This window comes from Lineus longissimus, chromosome 15 (genome assembly GCF_910592395.1).
Source record: "Lineus longissimus chromosome 15, tnLinLong1.2, whole genome shotgun sequence".
Lineage (NCBI taxonomy): Eukaryota > Metazoa > Nemertea > Pilidiophora > Heteronemertea > Lineidae > Lineus > Lineus longissimus.
Genome location: NC_088322.1, coordinates 13,308,817 through 13,333,940, shown reverse-complemented (window position 1 = coordinate 13,333,940; position 25,124 = coordinate 13,308,817). Strand labels below are relative to the sequence as shown.

General features: G+C 42.3%; 3 protein-coding genes across 4 annotated transcripts; 1 reads left to right on the top strand and 2 right to left on the bottom strand.

Annotated features, from left to right (window-relative positions):
- Positions 1-82: 82 nt before the first annotated feature.
- Positions 83-2,051, bottom strand: LOC135499441 (uncharacterized). The gene is made up of 6 exons (XM_064790186.1): positions 1,999-2,051; positions 1,594-1,781; positions 1,203-1,361; positions 960-1,097; positions 533-733; positions 83-211 (listed from the first exon to the last, which is right to left on the bottom strand). Exons 2-6 carry the CDS (start codon positions 1,675-1,677, stop codon positions 83-85), a joined length of 711 nt encoding a protein of 236 aa, XP_064646256.1. The 5' UTR covers positions 1,678-1,781; positions 1,999-2,051.
- A 3,029-nt stretch (positions 2,052-5,080) lies between these two features.
- On the bottom strand, positions 5,081-10,058 carry LOC135499669 (uncharacterized). Of its 2 annotated transcripts, none has more exons than XM_064790572.1 (7): positions 9,939-10,058; positions 8,571-8,701; positions 7,992-8,241; positions 7,608-7,733; positions 6,999-7,260; positions 6,294-6,485; positions 5,081-6,078 (listed from the first exon to the last, which is right to left on the bottom strand). In XM_064790572.1, exons 2-7 carry the CDS (start codon positions 8,594-8,596, stop codon positions 5,786-5,788), a joined length of 1,149 nt encoding a protein of 382 aa, XP_064646642.1. In that variant the 5' UTR covers positions 8,597-8,701; positions 9,939-10,058; the 3' UTR covers positions 5,081-5,785. The 2 variants fall into 2 exon arrangements, with proteins under 2 accessions (XP_064646642.1, XP_064646641.1); XM_064790571.1 differs by lacking the exon at positions 9,939-10,058 and adding an exon at positions 9,562-9,886.
- Positions 10,059-10,636: 578 nt separating this feature from the next.
- Positions 10,637-23,841, top strand: LOC135499640 (uncharacterized). Its single transcript, XM_064790520.1, has 18 exons — positions 10,637-10,887; positions 11,872-12,164; positions 12,681-12,993; positions 13,516-13,687; positions 14,140-14,212; positions 14,368-14,574; positions 14,819-14,986; positions 15,288-15,417; positions 15,631-15,894; positions 16,131-16,182; positions 16,387-16,562; positions 17,119-17,328; positions 17,693-17,894; positions 17,979-18,158; positions 18,615-18,779; positions 18,967-19,435; positions 19,631-19,748; positions 19,921-23,841. The coding sequence occupies exons 1-18, from the start codon at positions 10,774-10,776 to the stop codon at positions 20,230-20,232; spliced, it is 3,618 nt and encodes a 1,205-aa protein (XP_064646590.1). The 5' UTR covers positions 10,637-10,773; the 3' UTR covers positions 20,233-23,841.
- Positions 23,842-25,124: the final 1,283 nt, after the last annotated feature.

Below are 25,124 nucleotides of genomic sequence, written 5' to 3'. Positions count from 1 at the left end.
AATATTATCTGAGCCGTCTGGAGCCGAATTCATACTCCAGAGATGTCGCGCCAAGATTGTTTTACGTCACACTGTCGATTTTTCAACTTTCGCAGCAACCAGCATGACTGGTCTCACTAAATTGACCAGCACGGTATATCCTCTTCGGCTGTTGAGTGACTTTCAGACCAGCAGAGGGACCGAAACGCCGCAGGTACTCTACTGCCATTGCCTGAAATTATGCGGAAACTTACGTAAAATTCAATGACTCCGCAATTATACGGAATATGTCCAAAGTTAGGCCAGTGTAGTGAGCAGTTCCATTTGGGGATGTATGCTTACGCTGGAAAAAGGAGTACTGAAACGAAAAAGAAAACACTGATTGCTCTTGGCTTGTGCTAACTGACTAAGTTACATGTAGCTAATTTGATGAACCAGGTGAAAATATTAAATTTATGTTATTCTTGCTGCCCGGATATCCTGAACCTCATGGTCTCATTACTCCCTTTGAATGTTGGGCGTGGTCCTTTTTATGACGAACGATATTACTTACCGCCAGCATACCGACTTTGAACTTTTTTCCGTTAAATCCCATCCTGGCGTTTGGGAACACGTCACCATCAGCAACAAGACCCTGCCTCTTGTTCCAGATGGATGATCGGACAAACCCCATTCTCGTCCCTCTCCACATGTTTGCCCTGAGTTCGAACTGGGTGAGGTTATCACATCTGTTCACACTGGGGCCAATGTTTGCCTGAAAAGAGAGAGAAATAGTGTTTGGCCAAGGGAAGCTAAAATCCGGACGTAGTAGAAACTTTAGAGCAGTTGGTGGAGCGCTCGTCAGAAAAGGCAGAATACGATGTTCGATCCAAAGGTCGCGAGTTCGAATCCGGTTGTGGACAACATTTTTCTTTACCAGGAAAACGAAATATACTAAGCTACTGGATGCACTTGCGCATTTCTGCTCGCATCTTTCATACCTTCATGATCGACATTAACTCGTCTCCCAGAGCCCATGATCCTTGGCATGCGGTGATTTGCTGGTGCGTCCAACCTTTCAGATCAATAAGGCTTTGATAGGCTTCAGCCATTTTTCTGATCAAAACATGCCAGGCTACCTGTAAAAATAAAATACTATATTAGACCTATAGTATATTTCGTCCCTATCAGCAGCAAAAGGCGAATATGCGATCGAAGGTTTATCATTTAGACAAGCCACTTACCTCCGGGGGTTCACACATAATGTACTCGTGAGAATCGACTGCCTTGACAAGGCCTATGTTGTCTAGTATAAGAAGGTGGGGCTCGATATCACTTTCGTTGATGTTTGGATTCACCACGAACCACGCCTTGTCCTTGTCTCGCATCCCTACTACATCCGCCTGGAGAAAAAGTAAATATCTTACAAATATTCATGATATAAAATAAAATAGATTAAAGACGCTGATTCTTTTTCCCACGTGTGATGGTTTTCCAGGAGTGGAAACCATCCATCAAATCATTTAAATCGCGGTTGACCATTGGTTGCTGCTGTTCGCTCTCGGTGTTTCAGTCGGAGTGGGAGTCGGAATGGTGCTAATCCTCGCTGGCAAGTTCCGTATTCGTAATGTTTACCTTTTTTAAAATCATCAATGTGTTGGTGGTATTTGCTGCTATCATATACTTCCATGTCTCCTTGAAGTGGGTGTGGTAAACCATACGAAGCGTGGCCTCTAAGTCCCGGATCTCTTCTATGTGGATGACACTGGTTGAGATGTGCTCCTCGTTTAGAAGACATTGGATTTCGTTCAGGAGCCGAGCACCTAGAGAAAAGAGAATTTTGACGAATTTGGGTATTGATGAGGGGAAGCACAGAAACGGTGAGACCAAACGAAGCCGATACCGTCGTAACGTTTTTAATGTTCCCTAAAACCGTCTTCACAAAAGAGATACTCGAGTTGTTCGCATCTTGCGAGACATCGTTGTGCAGAATTGATGAGCTACATACACTTCGAAATTATATTCAAAACTTGTACTCACTAAAAGTGTCATCATAGAACAGGCTCACTTTGACCCATCTTTCCCTCTTTAAGAGTTCCCGAACGAACTGAGCTTCACTGGCAAGATGCTTCGCTACGTTGAGATAGGTGTCGGTGTCTGAATACGGGCAGGGCTCGGGGCCGATGTTCAGCAAGGGGATGTTGAACGCCTTGAAGGTGGAACGAACGGAGGGGAGGTTTCTGCAGCGTGTGGCGGAGATTGCGGCGGTCAGCCCTCGCGATATCAAGTCACAAACTGAAATGACGATGTGGACCGTTACTTTATTTCCTCTATCTTCTCCTTCTTCTTCTTCTTCTTCTTCTTCTTCACGCTCAACTGACAATCTGGGGACTCTCGGAATTCGTAACTTGGAAGACCAGGGTTTTACCCACCGTAGCTATATGCAACCCTAAAAAACAAACAATATTATTTGCCAATTCCCTCTGGACTTACTTAGTCTCTCTGTATAAAGGGTGGATTGAAGAATGACCACGTCCACCGTCAGGGTAATGTTATCTAGAGTACTGTTGTCGGCGTTCACGAGAGCCAATGCATCACTCAGGTCAGTGGCGTTCATCATTGACGCGTCATCTAGAACTAAACCTACAACAAAACCGGAAATCCATTAGACTAGAAGCTGATTTGCATTAAAAAAAACTTCAGCGGGTCGGTACCGCACACTACGGCCTGGCCCGTTGTTCAAAACACTTGACGGTAACGTAACTTTGCGTCAGAGGACAAGGCGGATTATTCCCCTTGTTCTGTTTCAATTTATATCTGTACCCGCCCCATATAGGCACTAATAAGATATAAATTGAAATGAATTGCGGGGGGCGGGGTGTCGAATACAGCATGGTGATGATACTGTGATGATAATGGTCGTAGGAACAAAAAGAAGATGTAATCTCTTTGTCGTTGAGAACAAATTACAAATAACAAATTACTAATTACTAATTACCAATCGGGTAATAATACCAGCCACTTCTGAGATAATGGTCACAATAAATTGGGAAGAAGACTATCCGCGTGATGAGAGACATTACCAGGGGTTTTGTCAATTACCGCGGGGATATAACCGCCAATAGCTTGCCAATCAAACATATTATCGTGTACTAGTAATGTAATGATGTTACGTAAAGTTCACCCTGAGAACGATTGCATATCACTTTTGTGTTAGGTAAATATTATTTGTTTATCAAAGGGGCGTTAAATACTGGCTGATTGTCACTAGTTGGTGGAATATCGCTTCAATTTGTCCGTCGAATTAATGGAGAGGATCGAAATATACACAAAATACGTATCTGTATACTCGAAGACCATTAATTTGACCTGAGTAATGCCTAGGCCAATATAGCCCCACTTTAAATGATAAATGCTTGCTTACCTATTTTTATCTCGGTTGGGCGCTGCCCGCAGTCCGCTAGCGTCGGCCCAAGCACCGTGAAGTAAGCCATAATGATCAAAACACCAATCGAACGCAACATTTTTTGAAATTTCATGAGATCCACAGCGAAAACATCCTGTTAGGTCAATGACTAATCATGACCAAACCCCAACAAAAAACGGATCGTTTTTCGAAAGTACACTCCCTATCGCATATCCCTCGGAAGGTCCTTCCACCGTTCACAAAACCTTTACACAGAATAGATATTTCTGAACGTGCAAGTGCATAATATATCAGTATCCTAATTAGCGGTGGCGAATGACATGCAGCCATAGCGTCCAAGACGTGTCGATACCTTGGTAACGTTCAATGCTATGATACTCATCAGTTTTCAATAAAAACTACAAACCACGTGGGGTTCTAGATTTATGATTGCCGGGTTTTCATTGCTTCTATTCGTTGATATTTGACATAACGATTTATCGGCGGTGGTATCAACATGGCCGACGCACTGCGCCGATCTGTTTGGGTCGTAGATCTATTATTCCGCCGGGTTCGATGGTCGCGACCATCAACCCATCTTAAACTTATAGGGCCTTTCACTGGACGCGTATTGCGCGCTGTATGCGATGGGAGGGGCATACGACTAACCCTGGTAGGGTGCCATCAAGGTTGAAGAGAAAGCGCGTTCCGCGGCTTTTCGGCTCGTTTGCAAAATTACCTTCGGCAGCAGTATATAGTTGGTGTGGGAAACGAAGGTATCATGAGTAAAGACAAATCAACCGATGGGTAATCAATAATGGTCAGAAGAAACGTAGACCGCCCTAACCCTAAAGCGTAGCTGATCGAGGCCAATTATGATGGGCTAAGAAAACACATCGCTTGTCTTCGGCAAAGGGCCCGGCTCACTTGGAATTTGTTATGTAGAGTTTACTTATTGACGAAAATGTGAGAGATAAGGATTCATACTGGTGATAAACCATTCAAAATGAATTCAAGTGACTCTGGTCGTCCGAGGGATTATGACAAAGGTACATGAAGATAAAATCTCTAGCCCCACACAATAACACTCATGAAATAATCGATTAATGACGAAGAAGCTGGTGAAATGACTCTTCTTTCCTGTGATATAACAAGTGTAGTGTCACGTCCTCGCCTTGCCAGTCGGCAATCACTCCCGATTCCACATCGGCGTCTGACCTTCGCACGTAAATTGGTAGTGTCAGTGCATGGGCAGGACACCCGAGGAGCCATGCCATGTCCAGTCTTGACGATGCAATTCGGGCTTCAGCATTTCAACTAAAACACGAGTAGTAGGCCTACATTTCAAATATACTTCGATTTCTTCCGACAGGCGTTGTCAAAAGGAGCCATGGGCATTTCAAGGCACTGTTAATCGGGTAGATTTAAGTGGACGAAGAAACGTTTCGTTCACTGACCACGTCTCTATACCCCATACAGTGCCTGGAAGTGCCCATGCTCTAGCAGAGCAATGTCGATGCATTTCCTGAGCTTAGACTCACTGGGCAGTCCATTGCGTCATCCTAAAATTGGGTCTCCACTGCGTTCGGAGTGTACCTGAGCTCTGCAAGGAAAACTTTGTTCAACTCCTCCAGCAGTATCCTCTCCAATTGAGCCGCCAGATATCTATGCGTTGTATGGATTTACATGTAGAGATATCACGACACAATATTTTTTTAAACCTTTATAATTTATGACCAATTACATTTTATTAGAAATGTCGCCATTATCACTGTGGCGTTACAAAATGTTACATCATGAGCTCCCATATACATGCAAGCACATGAAGTTGTACGGTGGAGGGCTAAAGCCCCCCCCCCCCAGAATGGTTGGGGGACTTGACCCTATAAGGGGCCTTTGGGTCCAAAATCCTCTCGAGGGGCTTTAGCCCCCACAGTACAACTTCCTTTGGTTTATAAGAGTGATGTCCGACATGTAAAAACAGTGTCAAACACTTGTACGTCAAGATGACAGATTATTGATTAATGGCAAAACACAACGAAATTTCCATTATTTATAACATATATACAGCAACAAGCTGCTAGCATACTACCACGTCAGTACGTGTATAAGTCTAATTTCAATATTGGTAGGTGAAATTCGCCATTTGAATCAACCCTGACCAATTTCAGATTTGCGAAGCTACTCATACATACTTGAAATTGTTACAAAAGAATAGGCTTGGCTAATATAAGGTTATCAGGTGAAAACACAAAGTATCGACTGGAGGAAAACAATTTATAAGCATAGAAATAGATATGATGATGATGATGAATGTAAATTAAGACAGCTCAAGTTGGCGACAGTAGACTGACGAACTGAAGTTTGTCACTTTGGCAACGACAAGACCAGTGTTCCTAATCTGTGAGCGTCCTTGTATATTTAATCACCCCTCTCATATTTCTTCTCTGCATATTCAATCAACTCTTTGTTGTCGGCAATGTGGAAATATTCCTTCTTGGCCTGGTTGATGCAGAAGAATTTCGATCCCTCTGGCTTTACTGACATGAAGATCACCGATTTGCTCGGTGGTGGACAATGTGCATCGTACTCAGTTAACTTCTGTGGGTTAACGGTCACATCATGCGGTGCGAGGTTTTGCTCGATCTGCTTCAACCAAATCTGGTGGTCTACCGTCTCCGGACGAACGAAAGTTACATCAAAAAGAGGTGCACCTGGAACAGAAAATATGGTCAAGTATCATCATGTTAATGCGGGTCAACAGCACTCCCATCATTTTCTCGCCATGCTCCCATCACGTACAGGAGCACGCAGTTCCCTTCAGCTTAAATTATCCAGGGGAAATTCTCAAATAAGGAAAAGCTAACTGTGAAAGTGACACAGACATGATGTTTTCTGAGTTTTACAGCCTCCTATATACTATACTAACCTCCATGCATGCCAATTGCCTGTGGTACTCCTGTAATAGGCAAGGTGGCACGGATGAATTGTCTTTTGAACTCCTCTTGGTCTTGTTGGATGTGTGGGGGAGGGTGGTGTCCATGCCCATAACAGATACACGTATAGACTAACAGAAGGCCAACTAGGAATGTTCCGACCACACTCAGGATTATATTCCTATCTGAAAACAGATGAATTAATGCATGATATGTAGATGAAGACTATTGTTGCATGGGCCATTATGATATATGTATGGCATCACTATTGTCTGCATGCTGGCACCTGTGGTTTTCAATGACTCCACCTCTCGATATTTCAATAAGAGGTAGAAGTATCAAAAACCTGAATTTCAGGTTGTATTGTCAGCTGCAAGCTCCACCATCACCCGGCTTGTGGAGGGATCTCAATAAACAGCCCAGGATTAGAATGGATGGGAGAGATGGATACTGATATGGACTTTTAGCCTAAGAGACAGTTAGAAAATTCGAAAACGAATCATATTGTACAATAGAACCTCTCTATTATTAAAAGACACCATTGGGACAGACAATTATTGTCCTTCATAGAGAGGTGACTTGATTAAAGAGTTCAAACTCGATGAAAATGACCAATTTGGAACAAAATCCAGTGTCCTGATAAGAGAGAGGGAATCCTTAGTAAAGAGGTGTCTGCTAAGGCAGAGGCGACTACCTACATTCCAAAAGAGTCCTCAATATCTCATAATCTTGAGCAATGGCACCCTGTGACATGTTACAGTTGGCATGATCCTTTTCGAGATTAGTGTAATTTGACTGGCAGACAGCATCAATGATACGAAGCTCATTCAAACTTTTCTGCACTTCTCCAATCGTCATGTATTGTACTGCGTTAGTGTCCTGGAGGGTTTTCACCTGTTTATGGAGGAAAACTATCTCTTGCTGAGCAGCGGTGGCATCATCTGGGCCAAATTCAGTAACCTTAACATTCAAGATTAATAATTACATTAAACAACATATTTCAACACACATGCTTCTTCTTCAAAACAACGTTTATGTCCACGAACTCAAAGCTAATATTGAAGGATAACATATACTAAAAGTTTAACCCAAACTGCATTTATATACCGGTACTTTTGAAGCCTAGGAGGAGAAACCTAGTTTACTTCTGACTGGGCGGTAGACACCCGAGACAGTCGTCATCTGAAACTAGTCTTCAGGGTCAGGTCGTCAATACATGTAACTGATTAGGTGAAAAGCCTAAACAACTCTTAATGTCTTGTATTACAATACGAAAATGTAATGTAATGTAAAAAGTCTGTCTGTACCTGGTCTTCACATTTTGTCAACTTTTCTTTAGTAGCCATCAACCTTTTATCCAGGAGCGCTTTCCTCTTTTCATGCTGTTGCAATTCGTCCTTATTATTGTTGTTGATTTCTTGACATTCCAAAAGCTATATAGACACAAATATGGAAGTCACAAGGAAGCAAACCCAACAATTGCCTATAACCATAATACAAAAAACGCTCATCCAAACATTGAGAAGCAATACTTTGAGAATATAATAGCCAACACAAGTGCAAAAAGAACCATGTAGAACAAGAACTGCACAACTTAAAGATAGAGGGAGTTTCTAATAGTCAATACTCCAACGACCCAAATTGGTGCCCAAACGAGGTGGTGCTTACACAAGCAGAAGTCAAGGGTTTACCTCGGTATTCAGTGCTGAATTCTTCTTCACGTACTGATTGAGGCTCTCATCCTTCTTCTTCAAAGACTCTCGTAGATTGACCGCAACTTTTGAGCCCTCGCATGATTCATCTGATGTTTTCTGCACCTTAGCTAAACATTCGTCTCTAGCTTTTGTTGCGGCAGTTAACTCGGTCTTTACAGCACCGCATGGGTCTGAAATTGCTTGGTCGACTTGTAGTAGTGAGAGGAGCAAGATAGCAATTGGCCACCTGCAGGACGGCGAGTAGTTAACTATTTTAGTATATGCTCTTTTTATAGTAACCCTGGAATTTTCGTGTACGAATTATGGTTCATTTATATCCATTTGATTGCATTATTGATGCAATGCACTTCCTAATGGCACCAAGCATGTTTATTTTGATGACATCGCACAGTTTTTTTTAAAATTTAATGTCCGTATAAGGCCGCAAGGTTGCCACTTTAGGATAACATGTGCCTTGGAGTAAAAAAATATATCTGTAGTTATGAATTTAGGGGCAACAATTTGTTCTTAAAAAACTGCAAAAGATTTATAGTTACCCGTGTCTTGTTCACTTACCAGTTTCCTTTAAGAGCAAAATGCATATTTACATCGTCTGTACGGTAGCGGTAACACTATCTCCAGGGTTGGATATCATAGAGATTAGAAATAAAGGCTGTTTTAAATCTCCGATTTTGTGGCACTGCAACCTAAAATAAGTGGTTGTTAATGGCTGCGTCTAGCATGATACGTCTTGGAAGGGAATCACACGAAATACGCCGGAGGTCTTTATCGAGTCTTCATCGTCAGACCTCAGGTTGGTTTCATACCATGCAATACACCATCACGTCGCAGCCGAAATATGTGTTTTTCTTCAGCCGGACACTATTCATTGCATGACACTATTTATTTAAGTGGAGTTATCTTGTCACGAGGTTTATGTCCTGACCCAATCATATTTGAGTTCTGTTGCAATCTGGGCAATCCATTATTGACATGTCCGACTAATCACGGATGCCCGACTTCCACAGATAGGAATACCATACATTAAAGGTCAGACTAAAAGTTCAGAAACACAGTGATTTGACCCAATTTATTGTAGAATCAGAAAGAGAAACTAATATGACAGTAAACACTTTGTTCTTGCCGTTTCGCAATGGTCAGGAAGGGTATCACCTGATTGCCATTGTTTTAGACTCTAGATACATAAGGAGCCTACTTCGTAGCCCGGTAGCAGACACAGCCCTCCCGCCCCTCATATTCCACTGCGCAATGCCACACGCACGTCCATTCCCGCCAAGGCTTCCCGCGTAAATGATATCGCGAGGCCAAGCCTGACGATCGTCGATGCCAAGAGGGAATTCCCTGAAAAAAAAGAAAAAGCCCCCTCCCTCTTCACTATTGTCCCCCTCTTAAGGATAGCATTTGTCAGTCTTGAGGGTTTCCTTAATAGAGAGGTTCTACTGTATAGTGATCAGGTGATGAATCATAGCTCACAATTCTAAAACGAAAGTTAAATTAAAATGATTTAATTTACAAAACTGACAATAGTAGGCCTATATAGACTCACCAAGATCTGCTCAACCCGTCCGACCGAAGCAATTGAATGAAACTAACTAACATACGTCATGTATACACAACCTCTAGAGAGACTCTAGTGTCTCAACAACTCGTTTGCATTACATTCCCAGAGAGTGGCCGTAACTAGCCAATGGTGGTTACACACTGGCCACCTGGCGGCAGCTTATTAGTAGAGACAACGTATAGGAACGACTTTAGAATTCCCGATCGGAAGTATAGGTCTAAGGGGCGAATGAATACCGAATAATGAACAAGTAGCCTAACCCTAACCCAACCCTTTAAACCGATTCACAACTTATATAGTGCGGAGGAACATCCGATCGGTAATTCTAAAGTTTAGCCCTTCGTTAAAACACTAAAACTTACCGAAGATCCTGCCATTAACAAATTCTGGTGAAGGATAACGAAAATAAAATCGTTTCGTCAGCGCCGCGTGGGGGCTAATCTAATCACAACCAGGAAATCATGGAGTGGGGAATTCCAAATTCTAAAAATAGAATAAAACGTAAATAGTGTTGGGCGCCCCTATTGATAAGATGTTGAACTATTCTTCTCGTCCCTTGATTGCACCCCTGTACATTTAAAGAGTACATTTGATAGGTGGCTAGAACCTGGGTGTCAGGTAAGAGTCTGAGACGGGCATTTTCGTCATTTTGGTAAATAAAAAGCATAAAAACATTTCTATGTGATTGATAATATGGTCATCGATGTGTACCAACTTCGAAAAAGACTCAACATGTTCTAAATGCTTCTTAAGTGGTATTTTGTCATTGATGATTAAAGGGCACCTGTTCATGACGTCAGGAGGTTGACAATCTATTTTTAGAATCCAAGGCACTAATTTTCAAAATTATTGCGCATAAAACAACAACAATATATTTCAGTGCATAATATTGAAAAAAATTACATTTCCTACGAAATTTTCAGATTGTTTTGATTATTTATTTTCAGAAACGATGAATGAACTGTGCATTGATAACGTATGGAGATACAAGTTTTGCACTATATTTTGCGGTTTTAGACGTGTCAATGAGAGTTATTTGGCTGAAAAGCAAAACATTGCAAAATTTCTCATACATTGTCATACAGCGAATATTCTACGTGTTCAAAACGCCTTGTCATTGAAAAATCAGGCATCCGATTTCTCCGCAGACCTGTAGATTGGAAGTAAAAATACCAGAGAAGCAGAAGAAGGCCCGAAATGGGGGAAAACGTGGCCGTAAATGTAGATTTTTGGGGGAGAGGGGAAGCAGGATCCACCACTAGTGTTCTCTGTATTCCAAGTGACGTCACTTGGCCAGATTTTAGACTTCTGGTGAGTGAAATTTCTCATAACTTTCGTATTTTCTCCTTCGCAGCAGTCAACTATTCTTTAGTGTAGCTTTGATAAATGCTTGTGGTTTTCATGTGTTGAAAATTGATGTCATTTAACAAATACAGTGTTTAGTGTAGCCTAGAGAGGCAGGTCTATTTACTTGGCCTGATTAAAAAAATTTCAACTTTCATAAAACAAACGTTCATTTTGCTTTGGCTCCTCATTTTGTTAACCAACAAATATGTCATTACTGCTGTAACTGACAACGTCAGACATACATGACACTTTTTGATAGACATCATCGAACATGACATTACTCTACTGACAACATCAAAGAATAGACATGATAGACCTCATTCTGGCACCAGATCAGTCGGGACGGAGGGAGACTTAACGTCACAAGAATATATGTGTTGTGCAACCACTCAGACTTCGGTTTGCGACTGGTTTGTTGCATGGCGCTTGTCGCCAACGGCTTCCTCTGACCATTGCAATGATAAGTGACACAGTGACGATTGGTCTCTCATTGTCTGTCGTGTTGTCTCAAGTCCAATAAAAATGCCCCTGTACGACACTTGAGAAGTTGACCAGGAAGTGGCGACAGTACGGTTTAAACAATCCGTCTCCCATCGTCTAAACGTACTGTCTCCCATCGTCTAAACGTACTGTCGTCATATCTGGTCCAACTTCTTAAGTGTGGTATTAGGGAGCAAAGTGGTGACAATGACATTACATTGACGGCCGGACACAATTTTCTGGATCCTCCCGATCCCCTTGGCCCACTTAGGCTCCAAATTGTCATGGGCTACTGCCCAAGATGGAGATGAAGCATTGGTTGTTGGTATGGTAGGGTTTGTTGATAGGCCCACACTCGGGATCGAAATTGCCATCGAAATGAGTGAGTCTTGAAGATTTCCTGGGAACCAGCACCTTCGGGTATTTAACTCTATTCTACTCCTATCTTTCTTGATCTTGATTTTCAAGCTGAAGCTAGCGTTCCAGTGTGAGGAAGTGATAATTCAATACTTTGATGAAGAAAATGATGCCGTTATGATCGGAAGTCAAGAAGAACTTGAAGAGGCCATGAAATTTGGCAAAAAGACTGGAAATACGCTCCGTGTTCGTGTGACTGAGAGCTACCCCCAGCCTACTGAAAATGAGCAGATAGATGGACAGAAACTGAATGCAGAAGTTGTTGCTGAAGCTGCAATGATGGATGCAACTGCTGGAGGAGAAGCTCAGAAAGGGGAGATGAAAGATATTGCTCTCGCAATAAAGTGAGAACATGGTTTTGTTCATATTTAACCCCTTTATTTTTTGCAGACTTACGTGTTTGCAATTTTTCAATGATAAAACCATTAAGGTTAATTTTCAATTCGCTCAAGATTGCAATTGTGCCCCCTCTTGTGAAAGTCATGAAAATATTGGGCTCATGAAATGCATTGTACATGTAAAGGGGTGTACGGTGCTACTACTACTCAAGGCCTTGACCACTACTCATAAAGTAATTGTTGACTTTCTCTTTCATGTCTTTTGGGGAAATTCTATTGGATTGATGCTAGATTTATATGATTTCTTTGACAATTTCGTGAACTATTAATGTTGGTGTAACACACTTTATCTTCTCACTACAGAACGCCCTACATCTCTGCTAATAATAATGATGTGCTTGAATTAGTTCACCAATTGTAAATGATTGAATTTCAAATTGCATAATCCATTTGTTATTGCTTTGTTGGTTGGTACGCCTCTGCCAAACTTTGATTATGAATTCTAATACTAAATTTCTTCAGCTTTACGGCTGCGCAAAACGAGACAGAGGAAACTGGCGAAACAATGCACACGGATGACTCTGGCAGTTCCCCCTCTTCCCCTACAGAGGCCAGCCTTGCTAAGCGACACAGGGTCAAGGGTTACTATTCCAGGCTGGCACGAGATGTTGGCTGTATGAGAGGAAAGATTGTCCGAACCTGTGGCAACCGGATGCAGCGCCACCTACCCTCGTCGCAGTATGATTCGGAATCCGGAGAGCAGTCTCCAGTGTCTGACATGTCTGATATCCTAGCCCCACCTCCACCCATGTGGTTCCAGCAATATATGGACAAGGTAAGCTTAAAAAGGTTTGGCCTGCTTATGCAAGTATCAATTCGTTTCTTGTACCCCCCCCCCCCCTCCCCAAGGGTAGTTAAGCTATCACCACTAATCTTTGCCGATGCTTGGGTAGTATTTATTTGTCCTTTAGTGAAAATTTGGCGAAGCTGGAAAGAATAAGGATGCTAATGTGTCGATGTCTTGTCGAACATACAGCCTTACCCAGTAAAATTAGTTCGGTTACTTTATATGACGGTGATAACTGATATATTGTTGATGGTGATGTCTTGACGAATGAAAAAGTAGCATTGGTGAAAAAAGGGTGATGCTTGAGCCTTAAGATGTCGTTATAGGGTGATAAGGTGTCATACCCTTGAGGAGGGGGGGGTACAAGACACGAATTGATACTTGCATTAGTGATTTGGAGATCTTGAAAAAGACCCTTGTAAGGGCAACAGAATCTCGTTTGTGCACTCTAGCCAAAGACTAGATTAACTGTTCAAAATTGAAATTAAATAATACGATTTTCTGTTTCAGTTCAAAAAAGACGTTTCAGGTGAAATTGCTGATAGGGTTGCTCGTAGGACAGTTAGACAGATCCTAGGTGGCCTGGATGGCGCAGTGATTCACTCGGTACAGGGCACATCAGGTCGCCCGGCACCAGCTGTTTTACCGGATCCAGGACCAGGTGCTGATGGACAAGGTCAAGGTAGGTTTGAAGTTCATTATGAATGCAAGGCTAAACTTTGACATGATGTGAAAATGTTTGGTTATTCTAAGTTATTCTGTGAAGATAAAGTATTCCCAAATATTTGGTGTTTTATGGCACTAAATGACTGTAGGGTGAAACCATTTTTTTCTCCATCAGATTGTTTCAAGTTCATGACCCATGCTACATGTACTTTTTGATATAAAACATTCATTTAATGAAGAGCAGTTACACTTATTGTCTTGTTTCCACGAAGTTGATGATGATTATTTAGATCACATCGGTGGAGTTCTACTGGAATCACCAGTAACAGTGTGATAATGGTTTTGCCAATTTTGACATCCTTAACTTTGGGGTTCAAAAGAGAGGTTTAAATGACTTCTTTGAAAGATATCCAACAGCTTTTAACTACAGTTTGCCTAACAGAACTCCTGTATTTTTCCCTCTTGCAGCTATCTACTGCCACACTGGCATCATCTGCGACTGTTGTGATCAGACCATTGTGGGCAACAGGTACAAGTGCGGGTAAGTCACTGTGAATATTCTTGCTCCTACGCGTTTGCTTTAAAATTCTACTGATTTTGGTATGTACTGTATTTATATCCAGCATAATATCAAGTTGCATTTTGCCAGGCCTTGTCGTGGAAATTGTAATGTTCCATTCTAGAATCTGCTTCCAGGAACTGTGATGATTATGATCTCTGTGAGCAATGCGAGTCTATCGACGGGATCCACGATCCAACTCACGTGTTTATCAAGATCAAGCGCCCCGCAGTCACAGCTGGGCGCAAGAAGGGCCAGATGCAGCCCCTGCTGAGGAAATCACTCTATAGCCCAGAGGAGGCAGACGATGAGGATAAAATGAAGGAGGCGAAGAAATTAGAGAGGTTAGTGTCGAGAAAGAGCTTTTTTGTGATAATTGACATTGTACATTGTATGGTTGGTGGTCCAGTGTGGTTAGGTTCAGGTCATGTGATTCGGGTTGTAAGATTCACAGTGGGCCTGGGGAGCTGAACTGCAAATTGGTCCTGCTGAAGTCTTGATGTAGGAGAGGCGACGAACCAGGAATTATGTTTTCTGCAACATCCCTTTCACTCTGTACCAATAATGTTGCATCCTTGTCATTTACAGGATGCAGGAGCGCGATGCCAGGCTCGCTGAACGCTGCCGACGCCGTGAGGAGAAACAAGAGGAGAAGTTGAAGAAGAAAGAAGAAAAGTTGAAACGTCGCCACGAACATCAGCGAGATGTTCCTCACAAGAAGGAGAGGCTGGACCTACCAAAGTACAGATTGAAGGAGTAAGGGATCGTCTCAAAATTGCTCGACCCTTGGAGGGATGACATTTTTCCATCGGAGGGTGTTAGTCAATTCCCGTTCCAAATTTTGTCATTAGGTCTTGCATTATCCAAATGAAATGGTGATGCTGGACATGAGTCTTTTTCATCATTTAGACGTGTTGGAGACAGATGAAATTATTTCATCTCGCATGGCATCAAGCATTCTTGAGATGTTCCCTCAATTGATGGCTTGATTTTGAAAAGTTTGTTTACAAGTACAAGTTCCCACGTTCCTGTACAATGTCACTTTGTATCGTTGCAGTCGCCTCGATGCCCGCTTTATTCGAGATGAGACAATCGCGGATGCCACCCAGATGCCCCCAGGCACCAAGTTCACCAAGAAATGGCTGATGAAGAATACCGGCAATTCAGCATGGGATCGAGACACGAAGGTATTGACAGTTTGACTAAGGCTTTGATCTTTGGCTTGCCCTGGCATCAGCACTGTTGAGAACGATTCTTCGTTTTACGTCTCCTTCAAAGGATTTGGCATCAAAGTTAAATGACTTGCTCAACTTTACAACACAACACAAGTTTATCTGTCAGTATTTGGTAACAAAACTCATGATGTTGCGAACCTTGACTGTTTACACTTTGCCTTTCAGTTGTGTTTCCTGTGGGGGAACCTACCTCCAACAGCCGCCCGAAATGCGGTACCCCATCTCCAGCCCCAAGAAGAGGGAACCCTGTTAGTTGAACTTGTTGCCCCTGAGGAGCCTGGTGTGTACCAGAACCACTGGAGACTACAGAGGGGCTATTCCTTTGGTCATCGTGTCTGGTGTAGCATTGTTGTCCAGCAGAGAAGTGTTTTGGAGCCTGTTTCCCAGACAGTTTCGGAACTTTGTGAAATCGTCACAAATGCATCGGCGGTAAGTTTTTCAAGTGCAGCTTATTGCTTGATCAGCTGAGGTGAAACTTGAATATTGCCCTGGTCAGTGACTTGGCTCAAAATTTAGGTACAGTTGTTTGATCATCTGTTTTTTTCAACGAGTGTGTTTAGCATTTTGACCAGGTGCTGTGCAGCTCAACGTAGCAAAGCTTTTGCTCTACTCAGTAATAATGCAATTCTGTGCCGTCTTCATCAGAAAATCATGTCTTGTTTCAGGCGTCGGAGGCCGAACCTGGCATTCGTAGAAGAGAGGTTAAATGCACCGAAGGTGAGTGATAAAAATACAGTTCAATGACAAAAACCTGACTCTGGATGACCTGAATCACCAGGTGAAAATACCGGATGAGAGTAGCTGGCCCAATTGAATCCAAAATGGGACGTGGTCCCTGTAGATAGACCCTGAAAGTCACGTCCTTCAAACCTTTTTTCAAAATTTGAATGTGTTTATACAGTATTGGGTGTCTTCTTCCAGATGATGGCTCTGAAAGTTGGCAGTGTCCATTCTGCCCTGGCACCGTCGCCTACAAGCACAGCCAACCTCTCGTCTCACACTTGCTGAGGCAGCACGGAGAACTAATGGGGGATCCTGTTCTGTCGGAGATATATGACCAGCCTTCTGAGGCTTGTGTCAGAATACAGCCAGCTTCAGTGAGTATCAATCAAAAATTGAAAGCAATGTAACGTTATTTGTGATGTAACGAACGTCTTGGCTGGGATAGCTCTGTTGCCTTCATCAGTCAAGTTGAAGTTAAAACGTGGAACGTCCTAAAATTTGAATATCAATCATTAAACAATTTCGTCCCGATCTACCATCTGACTCTGAAGCTTCTGATTAGAATAATGTTATTCACTTACTTACTTACTTACTTAGGACCCTTCATGCCCTAGGTGGCACATGGGGCGTTCCCCAGGGTCCTCCACTCAAGTCTGTTGGCTGCTCGCTCTCTGGCTGCCTCCCACATTAGGCCCTTCTCTTGAAGTTCCTTTGCCATGGAACGCCGCCAGGTCTCTCTTGGTCTGCCTCTATACCGTCTCCCCTGTGGAGTCCATGTGAGTGCTCTCCTTGGCAATGCGTTTGCAGGCATTCGGAGCACATGGCCCAACCATTGCCATCTTCGTTCCAATGTTATTTACTACATAGAGCTTAATACAGTAACACCAGTAACTTGGATTTCATTGAACTTTTTCTCCCATCCAACTTCAGGAACAAGCTGAAGCTCCTGCTGCTGTTCAGTGCCCATTCTGTCCGACAAGCCTGGTGTCGACCAATCTCTTCCGGCTCCATTTGACTAGTAAACACCCGGACATGATGGCAGAGATGGTGGAGACAGAGAAGGAGAGTGGGGAGGCCAGGAAGGGGCTGGACACGCATCATTCTGATGTAAGGACAGATGGTCAGAATGACGAGACAGAGGTGAGTTAAAATGGTCTCTTGTCGGTGTGTTTTGAGTCTGTAGCAGACGTAGTTGTACCAATGTAGACCGGTTTGATTGAATTCAGCTCGATTTTGTTTTACCAGAGTTTTGCCAGGCATTTTCTGGCAGCACCGAAGTATTTCAAGTGAAGAGTTTCTGGTATGCTCTCACAAGGACTTGCCGATGGAAAAGCATTATATGAGAATCAGACTTTAACTTTTCTGAGAAGAGAGAAAGCCCAGCCTCTCCATTGAAGACACAGGCCATTAGACAAAGCAACATGGGGTATATCGAGCCTCCATGATTATCAGCTATGCGTAAGACAAGCTGCACTTCATTTCATTATTCGTCTCCAACTTTCAGGAACAGCAACCGGAAGCGGCGGCTGCAGATCAAATTGAGAGGAATGTGGAAAGTGGTGAGACGACCGTCTGTAATACAGACAGGCAAGTCCTGTCTCCGTGTAAGGAGCTGCTCTCCTTTGAGATGTTGGAGATCAGTGAGGGGCAGGGACAGAAGATACCTCATGCTTCACAGACGGCTACTCCGAATAATACTCCATTGGGTAAGTTTTAAATCAGATCCAAAGATTGCACTTATGCCGTCTTCTCGTTCTATACTTACTAATGATCTACTTCCTAATCTTCAGATATGAGCCCTCCCAAATCTCCAATACCAGAGTTAGACCTGGCAGCCGCTTGTCGCCTTTCGAACTCCAGTAGCCTGGAGTTGGTTCCCGAGTCTCCTGCTGGGGAGAATGACCTAGATTTGATGTCGGCTCTCGTCCAGGAGAGAATGGCTGCACTTGGATTGAAACCAGGCCTGGGAGGTAGGTCAATTATTGAACCTTTGTTATCTTGCAGTCTTGTGCTATTTTGAAAGTAAAAAAACTGGAGGTCTTCTGGTCAAGTTGTCGAGACTCATAAACCAATCATTGTGGCTTGCAGTATCACCACCTGAAAGTGACTCTGTTTGTGACTTTGGGCAAGGAATTTGACTTTGAATGCAATTTTGTTTTGATAAGACGTGCAACCAACTAATAGACCCCTCATTGATATGCAGATGCTGATCTCATTATGTCAGTGCACAACCAAGACTCTTGTGTGAAATAGGAGTAGGCTTGTCATTGATCCATCCCTCACTCGACAACGGTGTCACTAGGCTTTTAACTTTTGGCACTCATTGCTCACACAACCAGCTCTCACCAGAGCATTTGATGTGAAGAAGAAGAAGAGGAAGCTAAAATACACAATACTTATAAACTTCATTTCCATTTTATTTCCAGAGTGCGAGATTGACATCGAATCGATCAGTTCCTGCTCTGACGAATCAGATGCTACTGAGAATGATTTTTTCATCGTACCGCTACCCGAATGTTTCAACACGTCTATCCCATTGACGCGCTCTGTAATAAGCCCAGGGGCCACGTATGGATCAGCCAGCAATACAGGTTGGTAGTGACCCAGATTAATGATAAGGATCCAGGGTCTTAGAGGTGCTGAGTTGTGAGCACAAATTTGTTCTATCATCATCATCAAAAATTTGACTTTGAAAGTTAGATTTCAACTTAAAAATTTGATAAGCTCAAAAACTAACTTCAGTGAAGAATGATTCTTAGGCGAAATTTCCTTGATTAGTTTCAGATTGTTCTTCTGAGAGGTCTGTGGATGACATGTTGACGACGTCAAACACCATCCCTATGAAGCCACTCACCCCAGCTGTTGCTCTCCAACCAGAGGTCAAGATAGAGAATGAGGAGCAATCATTCAGCGATGCTTCTGAAGATGATGAGGTTGCAGACGGCGAAACTGGCACCATCACCGAGGGCGTCAAAAGGATTGAGTTAAATGGTGAGACAGGTTCAATCGTGGATGCGGTAGCACAGATTGACTTGTCTGATGATGAGTTGTACGAAGCTGCTGGGCCCGAACTGGTCGTCCCGGAACATGACGTCAAAACGGAAAGGGTTGAGAATGACGAGACGGGCGAGATGGTCGCTAAGGAGTCTGACGTTGCTGAAGGACAGGTGCCTGTGGTGAATCAAGAACCTCAGGAGAGAAGTGAAGAGGGTGCTGAGGGTCCGGATACATCAGGAGATGACCAGGGGTGAGTTGAGTGGAGTCTGTCAAGCCTAATCTAACAGTTTCATGTGACCTTTGGCAGTCGCATAGGCCAATAACCAAAATTTGGCGCAAACCCGTAATTCATGCGACAAACGCTAACAGGCATGACAAATTATCAAAAGAAGATGATTATCATAGTTGATGGATTTTGATTCTTAGATATCTGTTATCGTTTCAGGCGTAACCATGCTGGAGCAGGCTTCATGCATACAGCTATCGGGATGGCAAGTGTAGCAGCGACTCAGGCTTATCATACAGCAAAAGATGTGTTCCAGACTCTTCAAGCAAATAACAAGGTAGGATGCTCTTATCATTGTTTTGTAAAAGGCGTAACTCTTATACCCTTGTCCTTTTTATGCGACTGTGCAAGTACTTCATGTTGAGTATATTTACAATTTGGGTGATCGGTTTTACTCAATATCATGAATCCAATTCCTTTGTTACACCATCTGATCATCTGTCTTTCAGTTTGTTCCACCAAAATCTGATTGGAAACCACCACAGGACAATTGGACACCCCAAAAGAGTGAATGGAATCCTCCAAAAAATGACTGGACACCCCTGCAGAGCACATGGACTGCCCCCCAGAGCGCATGGACTCCTCCGCAGAGCGAGCCAGTACCAAAGGAAAGCTCGCCCCTGGACCAACTCGTCGAAATGGGCTTCGCTAACCGAGATGTAAATCGGCAGTTGCTCGAGAAACACAATGGAAATCTCGAGAAGGTGGTTTCCGAGTTGTTACAACAGGGGGAGAATGACTGGCATGTCCACAGGCATTAGATATCCGGAATTAACCGGTATCATCACAAACTGTTCAGGTGTACTAATTACCCGAGTTTTAGCACGTCTTTTCGTGGAAATTGTGTGTTTATTGCCCAGTTATCTCAAATTATTCCTCTGATTGTAATTTACCCTCAAAAAGGCCAATGTTATAGACAGTTAAACTAATGTGGTTAGGATTAGGGTGTGTGGGAAATGGCTAGCGCTGTTAGCATAGGCAAAATAATACTTTTGGGGGGCAAAGTGTTGAGCACATTTTGAAAATTGAAGAGGAAACATCATTTTGGGAGAATATCAAAGTGAGTGTTCAAAAAAATTGTCCAAAAAGCAACTTGCTCAAAAAGTTTAAAGATTTTTGTAGTTGTGAAAAGATAAGAAAGGTCAATTGTCAGGTAAAAAAGGTATATTGAATCTTGTTCATTACAAAAAAGTTCTTGAAATTCATGTGTGATTATAATATAATTAGTGGTTCTTTTGTACAAATCTTACGCTATGGAATATTTCTGCACATCTTGTCAGTGAGTGTTGTATGTAAATTGTACATAATGCGGTGTGGTTTTCAAAAGTTTGGTGGTGAGAAGTGATCAAGCAGCGAGTGTTTTTACAGTGGATTGGCAAATGGGTGTTTCTACAGTGGATTGGCAAGTTGTGAAGCGGGGTGATTTTTGGCGGATAACTGAAGTGAGGGTTTCGTCACAGTGTGTATAAAGCTATTAAAAGTATGTATTTTGTGAGCACGTTGCTGGTACTTAAATTCAGAGAACTTTTACTACGTAAGTTTGCATACTTGTGACCTACATACATGTAAAGTAGGAGGGATTAATTGCAAAGACTTTGTCGCTATGATATTGTATTTCAAAGCACAGATGTAGTTTTATTCAAACCTTATATCATCTTGTTCACTAAGATACGAATGGCGTCAGGCAAGTCATTCAAACTATAACATGCATGGCTCTCGAGAAAGTAACCTATTATTTGGAATGTACATATAAAGATAAAATACATGTATCATTGATATACTTGTCAGACTTGTCTTGAAGCAATGTGTATGTGTAATTTTTGAATTTTTTTCTTCAAGTCTTTGATATACAATGTAGACAAGTCGCTTTTCTTTTCGTATATATCCACATATTGGTATAAAGCCATATGTGTCCCTGGAAAAGTTTTTTTTCCAAAGTTTTGCATCTTTTTCTGGGGTGTTTATAGAAGACATTTTTTTTTTCAAATTCACTTGCAGGTTTGATTTATGATCTCAAAATTGGATTTAGAAAAGTAGTTCATTGCATATAATCAGTTTCTTGGTGTTGTGTTCATTTCATTCGTAACTAGATTAATCATTTCTATATCCAACGTTTTTAGATTAGAATTTGTTTTATTATCCGGCCAGTTTAAACTTTGTAAATTTTTTCTCAATACTGTTGTGTGTCTGATTGTCCAGGTTCATTATCACTCATTACGATATACCCTGACACGTAACTGTAAGTTTGGAGCCAGAGAATGACTCCAACCGTTAATGTAACAGACTGAAAACACAACTTTTTTGACAGTTAATTCTATCTGTCATTTATTCTTACTGAATCATCATGTTGTATTCATTCAGTAAAATATGTATAATGTTGTCTAGTGCATATTTTCATGTGGCTACATGTACCTTGTATGTTGATACAACTAAAAACTTACTACATCAAAGTTGAAGTAATATGTTTTTGATACATACTAATGTGTTGTGTAGCAGGGGTGGTTTTCAGTCTGTGAATTTGAACTGGTGGTGCTGTAAATTTCATGGAGTCCCCTGGAGGAGCAGGGGGAATTTGCAGGTTGGCTTCTTCAGAATCAGTATATCATAATGGTAACATCATACTGCAGTTCGATGTCTCTCTGTGATCTTCAAAGGGGAACCTTCCTTCATGAATCCCCCAAAATGGACTGCTCCGTAGAAGATAAAAGGTGTAAGCATGAAAATCGGGTCAGTTTGAAAAGTGTCTTCTTGAGGGCATACATGTAGGGTAAATAGGAGTGCTAGGGTTGTAAATAAATCTGTGATATATCCAGGGGTCAGTGCATTCGATATTTGTGGAGTAGTTCCTTGTCTCCATGTAATGTCTAATCGTGAATATTATTTATTTTCTGGATGTTCTGGATGTGACGTGTATGAAAAAGGTAGCCCCGATTTTGTTTTGACTGAAATTTTCTTGTGAAATTTCAGCATACCTTCCCCGGCCCATACATGTAAGCTTGAATGGTATCCTTTGCAGGGTTGGCTCTGCGAATTTTTTCCTCCCAGCCACTTTTTAGCCAAGTGGCTGTCACTTTTAGCCATATTGAGTCAGCTCAAAACATTGCCGATCGTTTGTCCATCTTGGGGCCGACCCAGCCCACAGTAACATGTGCGAGAATGGCAGCCCGCCAGTACTGAGACTAGCAAATCAACGAACGATTCGAGGAACCCGTGACCGGAACCTCCATGGCAACGAAGCGAGCGGGAAACCAGTCGATAATGTATGCGTAAGGCGACCAGCAGCGCTTCTAAAATCACTAGCGGCAACGGGTAGAACTACAATTCAGACGATAGCAACCGCGTGTGATAGCGCGGCCGCCCGCAAATATGATCAAGTTTGACTGACTAACGATCGTTCCTTGATGCATTTGGTATGGAAGTGGATCTTTTTGATAGACCTTGACCAATTTTCACAACTCTATTACTCTCTCCTCAGATCAAGGCAATTCAATTTGAATTCGCAAAATATTTAGCCAGACATTGTTTTACATTCGCCACTCGTGCAGCATTCGCAATTGGCGAAAATGCGAACGGGCGCGCCAACCCTGCTTTGATATTTATATCCTTGATATTCATCCTGGCTATTGTGCTAGTTGTTTGAACCGCAAGCAAAAAATAAGATTTTTTTGGGGGAAACAAACCTTCACTCTTCCAGTTTATGTACAAGAACAGTCCATTCAGGAAATTGGGGGTGTAAAGGTAAATGTTCGTACGTTTTTCTGGGACAATATGTGCGATGTGTAGATAGATATTTCTTTAATATCAATCACGCTATAATGTTGTATTTGATGTTTGGTGGCTGGCCAACATCGAGGATAATCACCATATTCATGGTTAGTCAATAATAATCAAGTATTCATGTAGTAGCGGAGGTACATGTAACAATATAAAACGTATAATGATAATTCATCCTAATTAACTACTTTAGAATTATGTAACATTTCAATGTTATTCGAGTGAATATTATTTGTTTAATCTGTAACTCTTTCTAATCACAAAATAAAGTTTGAAAATTCAGCGACTATGATATTCGATAGTAAATGAATCCTGATTTTGGAAGTTCCCCTGTTCCTGATTTTGGAAGTTATGGACTCGATATTATATATCCCCATGTAATTGTTGTAAGTCCTTTCATCATATCTAATCTGCAATTTTTTGGTTCAATGGAGGTTTCTACCCTTGGAAACGTATCAATCACAATTTGGTGACCTTTACTCTGATTTCATGCTTGATTCTGAACCACATGTAAATATTATGTAACAGCTGTGTGAGTGTGTTGAATGCAGGACATAAAATCCATTTAATCTAATAAATGCTTCATAATGTGCCAACAGTTTTCACGTTTTCATTTGAGACCTGGACCTGGATCAGGAGACCTGGTTGTTCAGAGCTTGGCTACCACGAGTTGCCATGTTAAAGACCAATTTTAAACAACCATTTGGTCATACTAAAAGGTGACAATGAATCCAGCCTTGTTTGTCACACGGTACTTCGAAAACTGAAGAGCGATTAACAACGTAAGGTGAAAGAGTACAACCAAAATAAAGGGGGTAAATTGCGGAGATGGATGAATGCTTTAAACATAATAATGGCCCCAATACTTTCCCGGCTTATTTTTGTATAATTCCACACTTTTGATTTAATAGATGGCCCCCATATGCAAATCAGACCTGCTGAAATGGCCCCTTGTGTTAATGAGTATGTCCATATATAGAAAGAACAAAAAATGCTATTTCTCCGAGATCGCTGCAAAGTTTACCCATTTAACCCGGCGAGGACCATCTCAATATCAACCACGACTTGCAGGAAAAGTTTCGAGGTCATCCGATCTGAACTGACGGAGGAGATGTGTGACAAACTATTTCAGCTCTACGTCCATTATAGTAGTGATTGATGATTGACTTGGTCTAAACTTTTCTGGAGGACGGACATTCACAGCCTTGTCTATTTAACGACAGTCATCTGGGCCAGATTTTACTACGGTGAATCCAAGATCTAGCTCAGTCCAAGGCAGTGGGCCCTGGTGTGCATGTCATCTAGAGCACAGTGAGATGTATATAGGTCAGACCAAGGCACCAGGCCCAGATCACTTTTTAATTAAGCTTAGAGTAACCAGCCTATTCGAACTGGCTGTTACTTTGTAAAATGCATTTCTTGAGAACACTGCCATCCAAACAGATATACAACACTGGGCCACTGTATGAATCCGTAGGCTACCAGTATTCAGGCCATGGACATTGCGACAGCTACTGCCATCAGACTGGTTGTGACATGGTCTCTACAGGGAGACATACAAGACATGTACCTTAATGACTCGATATGAATTTAAACAGCCCTTGCTGCTACACCATGTTGCAAACATGGTGAGAGGGATGAGACGGTCACAGCCAGGCCGAATCAGTCCTGGTTGCTCAACCGTGTTGACACTATGCTGAGAGAGATGAGACAGTCACAGCCAGGCCAAATCAGTCCTGGCTGCTCCACCGTGTCGACAACATGATGAGAGAGATGAGACAGTCACAGCCAGGCCGAATCAGTCCTGGCTGCTCCACCGCGTTGCCAACATGATGAGAGAGATGAGACAGTCACAGCCAGGCCGAATCAGACCTGGCTG